The sequence below is a fragment of the Rhodamnia argentea genome, chromosome 9 (assembly GCF_020921035.1).
Source record: "Rhodamnia argentea isolate NSW1041297 chromosome 9, ASM2092103v1, whole genome shotgun sequence".
NCBI classification, from domain to species: Eukaryota; Viridiplantae; Streptophyta; class Magnoliopsida; order Myrtales; family Myrtaceae; genus Rhodamnia; species Rhodamnia argentea.
In genome coordinates this window covers 24,675,933-24,691,999 of record NC_063158.1, presented here as the reverse complement: position 1 = coordinate 24,691,999, position 16,067 = coordinate 24,675,933, and the positions used below count along the sequence as shown (strand labels likewise).

Sequence of the window (16,067 nt, the reverse complement as noted above, 5' to 3'; positions counted from 1 at the left end):
AAAGGTTTAGGACTATAGTAGCGAAATTGAAAAGTTTATGACTGAATTATCATCCTTACAATATATTCACTCTTTCAAAAATAAAACCGTCGAAAATATTATAGGGATCCCAAATAAAATGGAATTATATCATCAAGTCTACATGTTCATTGCGAAAATGTTTTCCCGACAAGACAGTTAGTGTTGATATAATTTCAACCGTAGACTCATACAACATTACCACGTGTTATGTATAAAACACTCATTGATTGAGAGATCACGTGATCGTAAATAATTGACAGATCTTGCAGACCGTATCTTGAATAATTAGCAAGAGTATTCTATTTCTTGTATGCTGAATAATTTCCTTTTTTTTCCATTTTTATTTGGGTTTTTTTTTTTGTTGCATGGTCATAAAGTTAAAGGTCATACACATGAGGTAAATTTAAAATAACCAACAGTGAAATCAGAAGCGTCTTATTTCAAATAAACGGTGAACTTTTTTTCAGAACAAAATCTCTCCTCCTCTTCTTCTAACAAGATCCATCAGAAGCTTTCTTCATCTCTGCTTTCAGACCTTCCCAGCAGAGGTTCTCAAGAAGATGGAGAGAATGGCTTCGCCATTGTCGATTCTCGTCTGCATCTTGCTCATTCTTCTGGCCAAGCCGCCCACGTCGGACGTGGCGGCACGGTCCAAAGTGTCCTTCGTCGACAACTTCAACATAATGTGGTCCGAGGCACACTTCAAGACCTCTGAAGATGGCCAGATCTGGTACTTGTCGCTGGACAAAGAAACAGGTACCGTGCGCCCCCGACTCGAATCCGAATCCCTTTCCACATTTTATTCATCGGTTATGGCGTACGTTCCAATCTGCGAAGCGTCATGTTGTGACAGCGAAAGTGTTGATGCCGAACAGGTTGCGGGTTTCAAACGAAGCAGAGATACCGGTTCGGTTGGTTCAGCATGAAGCTCAAGCTCGTGGGGGGTGACTCCGCCGGAGTGGTCACTGCTTACTATGTGAGTCCTTGAACTCCCAATTCTCAATAACTGTGGCCACAATTCGGAAACTTGCACTTGCTCATAGCCAAAAAGAATTCAAGAAAAAGGCTACTGGGTCATGTTCTTTTTCCCCGTCCGATCGATGTTTGAAAAAACCGGCCTTCGTAACGAGTACCCTAAATGCACCGGCTAAGATCGTGAAAGGTTAAATATTTCGAAGAAGTGATTGCGATCATGATCGGATTCGATCCCGCGAATGGTGCAGATGTGTTCGGAGAACGGGGCAGGGCCAGAGAGGGATGAGCTGGACTTCGAGTTCTTGGGGAACAGGAGCGGGCAGCCATATCTGATCCAGACCAATGTGTACAAGAACGGGACGGGCGCGCGCGAGATGCGGCACATGCTCTGGTTCGACCCGACCGCGGACTTCCACTCCTACTCCATCCTCTGGAACAACCACCAGATTGTGTAAGTCCTCTCTCTCTCTCTCTCTCTCTCTCTCTCTCTCTCTCTCTCTCTCTCTCTCTCCTTTTATGGCTAGACATTCATCCAGTTCATCCAGTTCTTGATTTCAGCTTCCTGTCTTTCATCATTGGGCTGTACAGGTTCTTCGTGGACAAAGTGCCGATCAGGGTGTACAAGAACAACGGGGAGGCCAACAACTTCTTCCCCAACGGGAAGCCGATGTACCTCTTCTCGAGCATCTGGAACGCCGACGACTGGGCGACGAGGGGCGGGCTCGAGAAGACAGACTGGGCCAGAGCGCCGTTCGTGTCCACCTACACGGACTTCAGCTTCGACGGGTGCGAGTGGGAGGACCCTTTCCCGGCCTGCGTCTCGACCACGACCGGGAACTGGTGGGACCAGTACGGAGCCTGGCACTTGTCCGGCGATCAGAAGATGGACTACGCTTGGGTTCAGCGAAACCTCGTCATCTACGACTACTGCAAGGACAACCAGAGGTTCCCTACTTTGCCTTGGGAGTGCTCGCTCAGCCCCTGGGATTGATCGGCAAAGATCTACAGCTAGTGCGGATTGTATGGTCCATCCATTTTTTCCCGTCTAAGATGTGTGATTCGTTTTGTAAGTTGTGTTATTTATTGATTCTTATTCGATTATCGATGCGGCGCAGTAAAATCCTCTTTCATCTATGCCGATTCACTGAAGAGTTTTGACCAACAAGATTCGGGTATGGTCGAGTGGGGTGTGATTTATGCGATGAGATCGCTTGTGGTATTAGCCTTGGTCTAGATGATGGTCTCGGCCCGGGGCACATGTGATTTACGAATAACAAAAGCCAAAGCTTCTCTCTCTTCTTCTTACTCTTTCGCAAGTTAACTTATCCATCTCCAGTCCTTTTGTGGGAGGATACAAATGGATCGGCAGGATTGATTATCGCTAATGGAAGCATTGACCCAATCGGAGTACTCACAATTACTACGCCAAAAGAGGAACATAACGATCTCGTTCGATGAAGACGCGGAGTGATCATCAAGGTAGGAGGATCCGGATAAAGAGCTACTCTCAACAAGCTTCTAGGATGGCGAAAATGGATATGAATGATCTGAATTGTGTACCAAACATGGAGAGACCATTCTTAGATTGTATATGTGAAAGAAGAATTAATTCACAAAAAATGCCTTTTGACAGAATGACAACTTTTAACTTTAAAACTTCAATGTTAAGCAAGCTCGGGTGATGGCATTACCAAGATTGTTACCCTCCTGGGGAAATGCCTAATTATAAGCTAAAAGACAAAATCGTAAAGCTTGGTATGGAACGAGCTAAAGTAGACAATATCTCGATTGAGTTAATCGATGGTTATCACATTATAAAATCAAAGAGGGCTCCCTTCAAGGAGATGTATGATTGAAAATGATCCACAAGGAAAGCTGGTAGGTGTCTAATGACCTGATTCGACTAAGATGAGAAGGGATTGTTGGTTTGAGAGGGTCAAGACAAGATGCGGCTTTAGTCAGACTTCTATAATGGCAAAGGGGACATGAATAAACCGAATGGCGCACCGAACAAAAAGAAAGTGCTCTTGAATTATATACGTGAAACTATAATTAACTCATCAGATACGTCTTTTGATGCAACCGCAACGTTTAACATCGAAACTCCAACGTTAAATGTATTCGGGTAAGAGCAAAATCTCGAGACTCGATATGAGACAAGTCACCTCGCCAATTTGGGCAAAAATGCCCCTTTCTTAGGTTAAAGAGTAGCACGTGCTTGCCCTTGGGCTAGAAATTTGGCTCTCGGTTAACCGAGGGAAATGGTCTGTGCTATCTTTGACTCTCGTCTCTCTCACTTTTGTTCTATCTCTTTGCAGAGCGCGGGAATTGACCCTTGCACTTGTGATACTAGCGTCTTCACCCCAAAATTTATTTACAAGCAAGGTCGCATGTTTATTGGCAATTACTTGAGGATGTTCAATTGGGGCAAAACCCACTTCTAGATGCTATTTGTGAGATCGGCACATCTTCAGGGTATTATTTTTAAAACTTGCATTGTAACACGTTGTCAATATTTTCGCCATCATGAATTACACAGTCGAAAATAAATTCCAAACCCATATGTTTCGTTTGGTTTCAAATTCAGGTTATATTATAAAAGAAAAATACTAGATTGTACAAAATTTGCCATGACATTTATCTAAATTAGTTTTCTTTAAGCAAAACGGGGGCATTTCGAAACCTTTTTTTTCAAATTTCTTCTACGCATTATTTAGACGCTAGGAGCGCATCAAGCAAAATCAAACACGAGAATTCTGGAGATAGCAAAAATCCCCAACTTGGCCCCTTGTCTGCTCCTCGTCTCGAATTAGGGCTTCGAATTTGGGGACGCCCAGGAGCTTCTGCCTTAGAGAGAGCGAGAGAGGAAGCGAAGATGGTGTGCGAGAAGTGTGAGTGTCTGATCCTTCCTCCCCTCGATCGATTCGTTCGCCCTCGGCGAAGAGAAGGCGTTGCTTGCTTGTTCGAAGCTGTTGCAGAGCGTGATCTCGATTGCAATGGGTTTTGTGTATTGGTTGTCTGATTGCGTGTCTGATTTTGATTCAGGTGAGAAGAAGCTGTCGAAGGTGATAGTTCCTGATAAGTGGAAGGAAGGAGCCAGCAACATCACCGAGGGCGGTGGCCGCAAGATCAACGAGAACAAGCTCCTCTCCAAGAAGTCCAGGTTACCTTCTCTCTGTTTCCCTATCTTCTTAGGACGGCAACTTTCATGGAGTAGCGAACTAGCTGTGGATGTTGAGATTATGGCTAGTTGATGCGCTCTCTCGGTTCTGTCAGTATCGGTTCTCGTCTTGGGGTGGGGTTTGAGGGATAGTGGGCTCTTTCCGCGATTCGCAAGTACCATGTAACGTAAATTGCAACGGCCGACATAATGTCTTCTCGAAAGTGGCACTTTTCAGAGAAGGAACCAAGTTATGGCCGGCATTGAAGTTACTGTATATGTTTCATATTATGGTTAACTGTGTCATGTTAGTCAGTTAGGAGCCTACTCTTGGAGTATATGCTTTTGGCTTCATTGTCTTGTGAACCGATAGCACTTTGCACGATTTAATTTGATGTGGACTGCTGGCTTGTAAAAGAAATCGACTGTACGTTCTAACTATTGAAGCTTTTCGAGATATCATTGTTTTTTTGTTTGTTCTGTGTAATTCGTCCTGTTGCTTGATTATCGTTGATTGGAATGGGCATATCTATGTAATGGATGCATCCATTTGCAAAAAGTTTTCATCTGCTGGGGTGGGATGGATGCTTTGTGTAGTTCTTTTTGTTACCTCAAGTTCAAGCAGCTAAGGGTCACCTGATTGATTACTGGAATGCCCTTCCGTTTGAGTTGTTTTATCGCCATGTCAGTCAGATTTTGGTGAGACAAATTACAGGGGACAAAAGCTCAGAGCTGAATCTAATAATACTGTTGCTAAACTAAACCATTCATTTCAGCTAGTCAATGCATAAGTGATGTGTACTGGGGTGTTTCCTTGGAATTCGTGATATCTGGAAATAGATTCCTAACCTATTACAGATACTGTACATCATTATGTAGTGCGGATGAGTATATTTTAGGAGAAAAGAGGATATCTCTGGGTTACCGTTACTTTATTGGTTGGATGATGTCAATTGTGTTCTTCCATGCATTTAGTCTGTTCTTTGGATTGGTTAAAAGCATTTTATTTTCCGATAACACAGAGAAGTCTCTGTCAGTTCGAGTTAGTTTTCTTTGGTTTGATGTCAGATTGTACTTCCTTGCAGGTGGACTCCTTATGGAAATACAAAATGCATTATTTGCAAGCAGCAAGTGCATCAAGATGCCAAATACTGTCATACCTGTGCATACACAAAAGGTGCTTTGGGTTTTCAATTTTGTGTTTTTAAAATTTTCGTGCCGTTTTGGAGAGTTTAATCTCTTGGATCAAGTATTTTTGTAGCAAGTCCTAATGTTTGCTTTTTACTGCAGGGGTTTGTGCAATGTGCGGCAAGCAAGTACTCGATACCAAGATATATAAACAAAGCAATGTGTAATAGAACCGTGTTGATCTTCTCCTTAGGATGTCATGACCAGTAGCGCCAATTTCTTGCATGACTTCTAATTATTGCTTGATTAGAAGCTTGCAAAATTTGTGAATAAGGCTGTAAAGGATGATTTTCATTGGATCTGTAATATCTGGCTTTCCTGAATGGAATGATCTGTGTTTTGCTCACTTATTTTCTTTGAATTTTAACTAGAAAAGTTGCTTGTGGTTGTGAAAATTCAATATGCGGCATCCAGTTCTGCAGTTACCTTCTGCTTATGACTCTATTCTACAGTAATCTTTCCTTTCCCAGATAAAGATTCTTAAATAACCTCCACTTAATTCTTTGCCACGCATTGTTGTGGAGGAGGATGGATACAGTTTGCTTGAAGTTGCGTGGAACGGGTCATTGTTTATTCACTTCAGATATTGTGGATGATTCGATGTGGTCTTGGTGATTCATGAGGGTCTCCTCTTTGGGGCCATGGCTTTTAACTAGCTGAGGTCTTGGCATGTGTGGAAAGTTGAGAATTATATGAAACAAGTATATGAACCTCGGGTCCTCATCGGTTACTTGCTCGTGCAGCACCTGTGAAGCCCTTGTTCTCTATGGGGTAGTCGGTGACCACGATGTCAGCATGTGGGAGTCGCATGCTGTTTTGGTTGTACTTGTGAATGGCTTTCGCATTATGATGATGATGAGCACGATTTTCTGTTTGACTTCATACTTTATATTGCTCTTTTTAGTTTTGTTTTTTGAGCTTGGTACATCTGATCCGAGGTCTAAAGTTGATATCTACTGAAAGATTGCCCACGTCTAATGCTTCTTTCTGTTTGTATCATTTCAACGATCTTTCAGCGAAAGTCAAGTAGCAAATTTCTCCAATCTCGCGTGGTTTCACTTTCTTGGGGAAAATGGCGTGATTGTCATCTTCATATATGCAGAGCACAATCTGTATTGGTTAATTGTTACTCTCCCAACCGATGTATTATCCTCCAATCATGAGAACAATCTGTATTGGTTAATTGTAAGATAATGTTGTGAGCCATCTTGCACAGTTTTGCTTGGTTTGGACTTTGATTTACTAACGTTACATCATCCAAATAGTGCATTCAAAATCTAAACTTTCATGGGTGATACCTTAGCAATCTTCTGAAAGATTGCCCACGTCTTGTACGTTTTTCTGTGTAATGTCAATTTTTTTTTTCTCATCATACTTACACTTTTGGCTTGGTAAAGCTCCATGTGACCATATTTCGAATTCTAGCCTTGCACTTCTACTCTCAAGCCCCTCTTTTCGTTCATAAAACTCTGAAGAAAACTCACGTGCGTAGATCGATTGATTTGAAAGTTTAGATGTTCATCGTATCGCCATCACGGACACACTCTAGAAGTTCTGATTTGACAAGTTCGTACAGTATGTTCTTAAACTTCAAGGTATACCTTACTTAAGGCACACATTAGTGGTAAAGAAAGGGAGTAACAATGTCATATCATCAGGGACAGCACTAAGGACGACACATTTGTACACTATAACTAGAGGGAACAGTATACATCAAGAATCTAAGGTCCTACTTGCAAATACATTAAACCTTGAAAAAAAGAAAAGAAAAACCAATGGCTTTACCCCAACAATGATCACAAACAAAGATCAACCGACAAAAAGAGGGTGAGAAACTCCATTCCTAAAGATCATATGGAATGACCCAGAGCTTCAATGGGTCTGAGTACAGAACCCAGAGTGAGAAAATCTTCATATCTTAGAGAAAATTTTCTGATCCAAGCATTCACGTCACTCTAAATAATACAGTCATCTTGCTTTATTACTTTCACTGGCTTGTTGAGTATCTGGAATTCCAGTACTTCTCAATTTCCTCAGCTGTCCTTCCTGGGATTCTGCCAGCAATCAGAGACCACCTGATCATGAATGATACAACTTAGGCTCAGCAATTTTATCTTTTGCGAAGGAGAGGGAATCATCAGCAATGAAGGAGAAGCAGAAAGGAAGCAACAGAACAGAGTCTCACCTTTCTCCAACCAGATTGTACATTCTGATTATGAGTGTCTCCTCATCTTCAGAGAACTCTAGCTTTGATTCTTCGCTTGTCTCTTCTGTGCAAAATAACCCAGGACGGACAAGATAAATAGGCCGATACACAGAGAAGAAAACAAGTTCTTGTAAGCAGGACAAGGCCCTTGCATGATGCAAGATTAGAAGGGTATGAACTTGCCCTGTTCCTGAATGATCAACTCTGAAAATAAACTTGAAGCCCACCAAAATTTTACGGGATTCACTCCAATAACTTTACTTGGAATCAGAAATAGGATCAGAAAGAAGAAGAGGGTTTGATTTGATTGGTGAAAGAAGAAAACTTCACAGGCAGGTTAAATTATAGTCACACGCAGGGTCAAAGCTGATGCATAGTCAATGAACCGTAATCATTCATAGACTCAGGAACTCATGTTGATGGTGGCTTTACAAGAGATCATGAAAAAGACATGAAACCCAGAAAGAAGACAAGTCTTTTTAACCGAAAGCTGGAAACTTTCTGCTGCGAGAAGGAAGATAAATACGTCTAGAGTCAAAGCTGATGCAAAACAAACAGGAGAAGAAACTGAGCGAGACATGGCGAATTAAATTGTCAAGATGGATTACCTCTAGAGTCCACGCAAGTGTCATCAGAAGAAGAATGTTCAGAATCAGCCATGAGTGAGCAGTGTGAAGTAGTCTCGCAGATCTCAAGGCCTTATATGTTGCTGTTCTTGGAATTTACAGAGAAGAAAGAGAAGGTGGGAGGGAATTTTCACTTGCTGTTGGGGCAATTTGGAGGCGCTTAAGTACTGGCGCTTATTAATAATGGATGAAACAAACCATGGAGAAATCATATTCCCCACAATGAAAAAAAAAAAAAAGAAGAAGAGGGAAAGCAAAAAATAGAAAATGAAAACGAAAATGCCAGAGCAAAGAATGGATGGTGAAGAAGAAGGAGAAGAAGAGGAAGACTGGTAGTTGAAGCTGTGTGTGGCTCCTGGTACTGCCTGGAGCCTTTTTGAGGTCTGATAGGTAGTTGAATTAGTTGGACTCATCTTTCACTTTTCAGGAATTCTACTGTAATTATTACTTTCTTGGCCTTTTGCTGGGAATTCATGCATTAAATAAGGGGAAGTTTGAATAAAGAATTCCTGGGTTTGGATAAATATGCTCTGGTGCAGTGTCCTGTTCTCCAATGTCCATCAAAAGCAGATTCTGTGTGTTCTTCCATATCTCCCCCCCACTTGCAGCAGAAAAGATTCACAGCACAAACCTTCACCAGATATGATTCGTGAAACACATTTAAAAAAATATTCGAGGACTTGATGAAGCAGAAGCGATTTTAACGTGGGATGGGCAACATGGATAGATGGTTCTTTGCATTTGAAGTGGGTCACAGAGGAATAGGATAGGCAACATCTGCTTTTTTTTTTCAGTCTGCAAGAGTCGTGCTTTGATTTTTATTCTAGCATTTAAAGTAGAGTTAACACCGTTAAAATTACCAAATCGATACTCTACAATTCCCCAAAAAATCCCAAACCGATATGCCATGACGCATTTACTTTAAGCTAATTTTTGTTGCACAAAAAACTTCTACTAGTATCCACGGTGCTTATGTATGAATACACAAGGATTTTGTCACATTCTATATATGTTATTCCCCACGTCAAATCCGTTTGCTTGCCACTTGTATCGACACATATGCATTTTGAGGGGATATTTGACGAAGTAGTAACGAAATATAGATTTACATCATGAATACCAATTTGGGTTTTATTTTTCATTTGACAAAAATCAGTTTGAGGGTACATGTGTCATGAAGAGTCGATTTGAGATTTTTGTTAAACTAGAGTTAGTTTGGATAAGCGTGTCACGAATGTACCCGCTTGAGATTTTTAATGTTATTAATGATAGAAATCAAATCTCAATAGGCCTCCAACTTGAATCTCAAGATGAAATGGGCAGCAAGAGGCAGAGACCTTCAAAGAACTTGACTAGTGTCTCAAACTGAGAAATATCACTAGCCGAGCTTTTCTTTCACTAGCAGACACGATGGATAGAATCGATCGCATTCCAATCTCTCTTCCCTCTTTACTCAACACATGAGTTTTGACGTCTCGGGTTTTAATATAGGTTAAAATCGAATTACGGTAGGCCCTTTTGTTAGATCTCTCTCTAGTCTTCCAGTAGTAGGTCCAATTTGTGGGTTGTTTCATCCGAGTAAAACAACATACACTTTCAGTTATAAGCATCTAATAAGTGGAAGCGGAATATTATGAATTCCGAAGAAAGGGCAAAATGGAGGTGGCGAGAGAGATGGGACAAAACAGTACACCTGGACTGTAAAATTTTTTCTCGTACGGTGGTTGTAATGTCGGCATCGATGAAGGTGGTGATGTTGGGACAAATAAGAAAAAACATACTTTGAAACTTTCTTTAATTGCATCTTACTATTGCAGGGGGAGAAAAATGACATTCTTCAAGATAAGTACGCCAGCACGATTAACTAATGTCCCAGTCAGCTTTCATTTGGAAAGTTGTGGGGCCCGCAATTCATTTTTTTTTTGTTGCCCTTTTTTCAAGTTTTTCGATTTTTCGAGATTAACTAAATCATTAGGATAAGATCACGATAAACATGTTTTTCAATTAATTAAAGATTAGACGAAACGGATCGATGTTTACATTCCCTTTGTTGTTTTCCGACCTATGGACGAGGTTGTCGGCGTTCGAACTCTAATTGAAGCCGTATACGACGCTTTTACAGACTGGGATTGGAAGGCAAGATCATCCTAATTGGTTTTGATTTGCAAAGGCCTTTTGCATTATTATTATATTCTTATGAGCTATGTGATCAACAGCTACGGCTTCCTACCAATCTTGACCAGCAATTCAAAAGACGCAATCCATTTTTTGAATCGGTCGAACCATCATCGATCCTAAAGCATGCTTTAAGAAAAAAATTTCCAACTCGATATGGTTGACTTTTGAGCCGCCTATGCCTTTTCACTTTTCACGGTGTCTCTCGACGACTTTGATTGCTGTCACAAGTTTACTTTTTTTTTTTTCCTTTTGGTTGAAATAATATTTCATTCACTTCCTCAATCTAATACAAGAGATAAACGTCTTAGTTTAAGAAACATAATTTCAAATCAAGACAAACCAACGCAGTAAAGACTATTAATGTAATAGGGGAATTTCCCTATTTGACTTTCGTCTGATTGGCCCGAATGCATGATGCATTCAGCAAGTACTTATCATGATTATCGGGTGTTGTTTTCCTCACTACGATTACTAATAGTAATTTGATCTGATTAGCCTCCAAGTAGAGAGGATTAGTGCCAATTATAGCTATAGAGGTACAAAACCTAATAATAGTTTAAATATTGGGCTAACTCGAGGGATTATTTGTATCTTCATCAACTATGTATGATCTCATGGTGACAATTAGATGCTATCCTCATGGATGCGTTCATTCAAGAGTAGCAACTGTTAAGAATGGAAGATTCTCAACTTTATCAAACTCCCCACCTTAAAAGAAAATGGCGTTTTACTTATTTTCTTTTTCTTAGGCTTGTTTGTTTCGCGAAAATTAAATGATTCCAAATTTTTTTTTTAAAGAATCACTTGTATCTCTTATAAAAATGAATGAGTGAAAATTATTTTCATCGTCCACGAAAATATTTAGATATAAATTGTTATCGACAATGCAGACATTTTTTATTTGCTAATTATTTTAAGTGGCACAAGTGATCGTTCTTAGAAAAAAAATCAAAATATTTGGTTTTCGCTAAACAAATAGAACCGTAAATTCACAAACTTTTTCGTTGAGTAATTACGTACTTCTATTTGTCTGCTTGCTGTATTAAAAATTTACCACCTTTTATTTTAGAATTGCTAACCCCAATAATTATAATGATTACCGATTTTTCATAAAGTAAATTATATGCTAATTTTGCAAGGAAAATTATCCAAAAAAGTCATAAAGCTATTGTACTTGTGTTAATTCGGTCTTGAACCTTTCAATTATGTCAAACCTTTGGATGATTTGCCAATATAGTCAATCGAAAAAATTTGGTTGGAAATCGCCGACGTGGACGTCGGCCGTCTAAAGGGCATGACCAACGTTGACATGGATAATTTTTTAAATTATTCTGAATTTTTATTACTTTTACTTTATTTTTATTCTTTTCTATTTTCTATTCTTTCTCTTTTACCCAATTGTGGGCCGGCGAGGTCGCCGGCCGACCTCCCCGACCGCAAGAGAGGTCTAGGCCAAGGCCTCCACCCTATGCCGACCACGGGCAAGGGCCTACGCACCCTTGCCGGCTACAGGTGAGGGTGTTGGGCCCTCACCCGGATCCGGGGGAGAGGTCGTGACCCTAGCTTATTGGCCGGTGAGGGCCACGATGCCCTCGCTTGGTCTAGGCAAGAGCCACGATGTCCTCGCAACCATACACAAAAGCGGTGAGCCCCTCACCGGGATCCGGGCCTCTAAACCCTCGCCCATGATGCCCTTGCCCAGAGTAGGCGAGGATCACCGGCCCTTATAGGCCCGGGGTTGTAAAAAAAGCAAAGAAAAAAAAAAAAGGAAAAGATTAAAAAAATTAAAAAAATTAAAAATTATTGAAAAAATTATAACGTTTGTCCGCGTTAGCGTTGGTCGTGCCACGTAAGTTGCTCAACGTCCATGTTTAAGAATCAATTGGCCGAGTGGATTACATTAGCAAATTGTCCAAAGTTTTAGGACTCAATTGATACAATTGAATTTGACAAAAAAAGTGAATTAATTAAAATGTTTACTGAATTGACCCAAAAGCAATAGGGTTAAGACCTTTTTATTACTTTCACTAGTTTTGCATAACTAACTCTTATTTGAGTTTGGGCTTACCGATCTTAACACGCCTTTTAACACAAATTTTCTCCTTTACGTGGTAATACATGAATTACCAACTTTCTTATGTATGACTCACACGGAGGCTCGCAGTAGCTAGCAAGGATGTGGAAATATTAGCAGACATGATTATCAACGAATCTTTCAAGCCCCCGTTTGTCTCCTCGGGCTTTACAAATAAAGTTTGAGGAAACAAATAGGGGCTTGAAAGATTTGAACTCATGACCTCTTGTTCTAATTAGATATGAGATTTTGTGAGACCATTGTCCATTGTTCTAAAAGTTGAAGCTATTAGATGAAAGTGTGGTTCAATACTTAAACACTAAGTATCAAACAAATTAAGCCCAACCACTTGTAATATTCAGAGTCTGACCGTTGAACTTGCAATTTTAGAAAAACCCAACCCAAACAATTGAGAATTAAGTCGGTACTATCCAATCGAGTCCAACCCGGATTCCCCTCAATGCATTCGAGAAAAGACCCGGAAGTACCCCAAAGCCAAAATCTGTATTCAAATTCAAGATAACCCAATTTCAAACCGACTTGTCAACCCGCCCCTTTAACACTTCTAATTAAAAAGACATGGACCTCCAAGATTTCCTTTTGAAAAAGCTCATTCCAATGTATCCCAAGAGCTGAAATTGAAATTCCAACTTCAGCATCTCCTGTCCATCTAATTCAAAGTTCTTTTCCCTTTTTTTTTTTTTGGTATAATTATTTTGAGAGTATTTTAATATGAATTTGTCCATAGAGTTGACTTATAGCAGACAAATTTGACTTCCACCACTCCAACAGTGCAAGTCAAAAACCAATGCCCAGTGTCTGTGGACATCTTTCCTGGTGTGCGGATGGACCATGTGGTGGCAAGAGTCCTCTCTTGCAAAACCATTCATCTTTCAAGAATTATCTCTTGCAAGACCATTCTTGTTGTTGATTTCCACAGACATCAAAAAGATTTTCGAGACCCCGTCCTCTTGCAGAGGAGGCAAAGCACTGTAACCGTAATGAAAGTTCAGATCAAGTGCCAGAACTGAACTCTGTAACTCCAACCATGGAAGGCCTGTTGGCCAACAGTAAAGTCTCGAAAGCACGTGTGTATGGTGATGCGGTGTCGTTCTTGGATCTAGCTCGACGCATGTTCGAGTTATATTATCAGTACTAAGTAGTATTAACATCGTTGACTGTCTGGTAGGGCTTTCAGAGTACCCATCTTCCATCAGGTCTTGGATTCCATATCCGTATCATTCTCATCCGCATGTACATCTAGCAAGGAACAAGTGAAAGAATAATTAAGGCGTATATCTGATCTATCACAAGAGAATGATTTAAGCGAGTGCTACTGGACTGGCCTATGACAATAGAAAAACTACCTCCACTGTGCCCGTGTTTAACCGGTCACCGATAATCTGCGTTAAAGCTTAAAGACCTCGCTCATCCAGCAGTGGAAATGGGCATACACATTAAACATGTAGATTCGGGACACAGATGATTCGGCTGACAAATTGAACCTGCGCGCATGTTAATCTTTATCGTTACTACAAAACGGAAATATAACAGCACTCTATATAGTGCACTAAATCACTTCGATTATTCATACAGCCGCCGTGTTTAGGCTCATACAAAGCTCTCAAAATGGAGAAAATACATATATTTCTTCATAAAGTCCGAAAAAGTCCTTACATTGGTCTTAGTTTTGGTTCGTTGTGCAGTGGATAGGGTCCGTCGCATGTGCAGAATGGTGAGGTCGTCTGCATCCTTTTCGATTGACGAACTCTCAGGATATGCTTATTCCATGATGTTCGAGACCAACTGATTCTGTTCACCACGTCAATAATAATTCATCAACACACCAATTACACAGACTACCAAATATTCACCTCAGCAGCCGCCTTGCCAAAGCGAGAAAGCGCCACATACCTTTTCTCTTCCCCGTTCGGCAGATATCGAGGTGGAGCACCGACTCGTTGTCAACGTCGTACTCGGCAAGCGTCCGGAAGCCATTCTTGAGCTCCTTGCCCGCGAAGATCAGCTTCTGCTGATCCATGGGAATGCCTTCTCGGTACTGTATTATGTCCTTCACGTTGTGGACCGTCTCTGAGCGCTCAACTTCGATGACTACGGTCTTCCCCGTTAGGGTTTTCACTTGGATCTGTGTCAGCATGGAGAAATGACAGTAACTGAAGTGGAACATCGTGCGAGAATATATCTTACCGGAACCCCGAAAACTTTCGGAGGACTAGAAGAGAACCTTGCGAAGATGGCGAAAACGCCGAGTGAAGAACAAGACCGAGGAGTTCCAACCTTGTTCGAACCTGAAGACAGCTGATCTTCTTTGCTTCAAAGAGGTTTGGGATTGAAGGGCTCTCTAGAGGAGATGGTGAAGAAGCAGGGGCTGGTGGGCCTTGTTTCTTATAGAGCTGCGAGGTTGACTCGGTCAACGGGAAAAAAACTTAGTTTTCTGGAGATCGGTATGATGACGACGCGTGTAAGTGGGGTCGGGGAATCGTCTCGTGATGAAAGTTCCACGCGGCTGCGTATAGATACAGTCCCACTTTGGACTTTGACTGCCCCTTTTCTTCTTGTTTTGTTCTGAGTGCGGGCCCCACTCGCTTGTTGCCGTCCGATTGTCCTACTCAAGATTCGGACGATTGAATAAAGCGACGACCTTGACCGGCTCTATATTTTCCATGGAAGATCCCGACCAAATCCGATCTGAGCCACTCGTTTGACGGATTTATACGGAAGAATCGGATTGTTCGTTCTCCATTTTCTAGTGCTGATGGGAAATGGAAACCGACAGTGCACAAATCAATAAGAAGCATCGATAACATGTAACCCAAGTGGCCAATTACCATTTTCGCCCCCAATAATTAGCTGTATTAGAGTTCATTTATTTTGCGGAAAATAAGTGATTTGAGAATCATTTTTCAAAAAAATAATCGCTTATATCTCTTACACAAATAAATAAATGAACAATATTTTCATTGTCTAGACAAATATTTAAACACAATTTGTTATCGGTAATGAAAATATTTTGCATTGACTAATTTTTCATATAATATATGCACTGGCACCTAAATTTTGATTTTTTATTTTATCATTAATTACATGAAAATTAGAACTCGACCTTAGTCCCTAGCAAAAATAACTAAATCATTTTCATATGGTTTTTATATAGTTTAGTTTAATTTTCTGCATACATGCATTTGCATATTATCCGGACCGGTGGTGGATCAACTTTATTCAAGGCTTTGAGCTTAATTTAATTATCTGAATTGAGCCTATGGTAGAAAAAAATTCGGTCGACTCATGGCAGAGAGTAGGCCGAAATCCCTAAGGAAAATAAGCTTATTTGAACTTAATCAAGTGTGATTAAGTCCTTTGGGACTTAATTAAAAAGGGTCTTGCAAATCAGAGGATTATTTCGTAAATAGGCGAAAGTCGTGAAACCCTAGTTTAGTCTATATAAATAGGGTGCTTTGTTCACAATTTGCGGGGGCCACACAAATTCAGAATACACGGCCAAAGTGAGAGAAAAATCTTGAGAGGGAGCATCATTGAATACACGCATGGCTATTGGGGTACTGTGCAACGGCCAAATTGTAACGGCTCTTTGTTTGGGGGGGTATGTGGGTGGGGGCA

General features: G+C 40.7%; 4 protein-coding genes across 4 annotated transcripts; 2 read left to right on the top strand and 2 right to left on the bottom strand.

The window, feature by feature from the left end:
- Window positions 1-502: 502 nt before the first annotated feature.
- LOC115742913 (probable xyloglucan endotransglucosylase/hydrolase protein 8) lies at window positions 503-2,097 on the top strand. The gene is made up of 4 exons (XM_030677447.2): window positions 503-777; window positions 897-997; window positions 1,245-1,447; window positions 1,585-2,097. Exons 1-4 carry the CDS (start codon window positions 582-584, stop codon window positions 1,985-1,987), a joined length of 903 nt encoding a protein of 300 aa, XP_030533307.1. The 5' UTR covers window positions 503-581; the 3' UTR covers window positions 1,988-2,097.
- Window positions 2,098-3,832: 1,735 nt separating this feature from the next.
- Window positions 3,833-5,614, top strand: LOC115742916 (cysteine-rich PDZ-binding protein). The gene is made up of 4 exons (XM_030677452.2): window positions 3,833-3,887; window positions 4,042-4,159; window positions 5,242-5,333; window positions 5,447-5,614. The coding sequence occupies exons 1-4, from the start codon at window positions 3,872-3,874 to the stop codon at window positions 5,509-5,511; spliced, it is 291 nt and encodes a 96-aa protein (XP_030533312.1). The 5' UTR covers window positions 3,833-3,871; the 3' UTR covers window positions 5,512-5,614.
- A 1,352-nt stretch (window positions 5,615-6,966) lies between these two features.
- Window positions 6,967-8,501, bottom strand: LOC115742917 (MYB-like transcription factor ETC1). The gene is made up of 3 exons (XM_030677453.2): window positions 8,159-8,501; window positions 7,530-7,614; window positions 6,967-7,419 (listed from the first exon to the last, which is right to left on the bottom strand). Exons 1-3 carry the CDS (start codon window positions 8,208-8,210, stop codon window positions 7,332-7,334), a joined length of 225 nt encoding a protein of 74 aa, XP_030533313.1. The 5' UTR covers window positions 8,211-8,501; the 3' UTR covers window positions 6,967-7,331.
- Window positions 8,502-14,180: 5,679 nt separating this feature from the next.
- On the bottom strand, window positions 14,181-14,816 carry LOC115742915 (ubiquitin-like). Its single transcript, XM_030677451.2, has 2 exons — window positions 14,343-14,816; window positions 14,181-14,240 (listed from the first exon to the last, which is right to left on the bottom strand). The coding sequence occupies exons 1-2, from the start codon at window positions 14,614-14,616 to the stop codon at window positions 14,200-14,202; spliced, it is 315 nt and encodes a 104-aa protein (XP_030533311.1). The 5' UTR covers window positions 14,617-14,816; the 3' UTR covers window positions 14,181-14,199.
- Window positions 14,817-16,067: the final 1,251 nt, after the last annotated feature.

What these genes read in the sequence shown, in the direction of transcription:
- LOC115742913 (XM_030677447.2), top strand. Translation starts at nt 582, where the DNA reads ATGGAGAGAATGGCTTCGCCATTGTCGATTCTCGTCTGCATCTTGCTC. An exon ending in GTCGCTGGACAAAGAAACAG is followed by an intron (nt 778 to 896) that starts GTACCGTGCGCC and finishes GATGCCGAACAG; the next exon opens with GTTGCGGGTTTCAAACGAAG. An exon ending in GAGTGGTCACTGCTTACTAT is followed by an intron (nt 998 to 1,244) that starts GTGAGTCCTTGA and finishes CGAATGGTGCAG; the next exon opens with ATGTGTTCGGAGAACGGGGC.
- LOC115742917 (XM_030677453.2), bottom strand. Translation starts at nt 8,210, where the DNA reads ATGGCTGATTCTGAACATTCTTCTTCTGATGACACTTGCGTGGACTCT. An exon ending in CACTTGCGTGGACTCTAGAG is followed by an intron (nt 7,615 to 8,158) that starts GTAATCCATCTT and finishes TATTTTGCACAG; the next exon opens with AAGAGACAAGCGAAGAATCA. An exon ending in TACAATCTGGTTGGAGAAAG is followed by an intron (nt 7,420 to 7,529) that starts GTGAGACTCTGT and finishes ATTCATGATCAG; the next exon opens with GTGGTCTCTGATTGCTGGCA.
- LOC115742915 (XM_030677451.2), bottom strand. Translation starts at nt 14,616, where the DNA reads ATGTTCCACTTCAGTTACTGTCATTTCTCCATGCTGACACAGATCCAA. An exon ending in CCGAACGGGGAAGAGAAAAG is followed by an intron (nt 14,241 to 14,342) that starts GTATGTGGCGCT and finishes CGTGGTGAACAG; the next exon opens with AATCAGTTGGTCTCGAACAT.
- LOC115742916 (XM_030677452.2), top strand. An exon ending in CTCCTCTCCAAGAAGTCCAG is followed by an intron (nt 4,160 to 5,241) that starts GTTACCTTCTCT and finishes ACTTCCTTGCAG; the next exon opens with GTGGACTCCTTATGGAAATA. An exon ending in TACCTGTGCATACACAAAAG is followed by an intron (nt 5,334 to 5,446) that starts GTGCTTTGGGTT and finishes TTTTTACTGCAG; the next exon opens with GGGTTTGTGCAATGTGCGGC.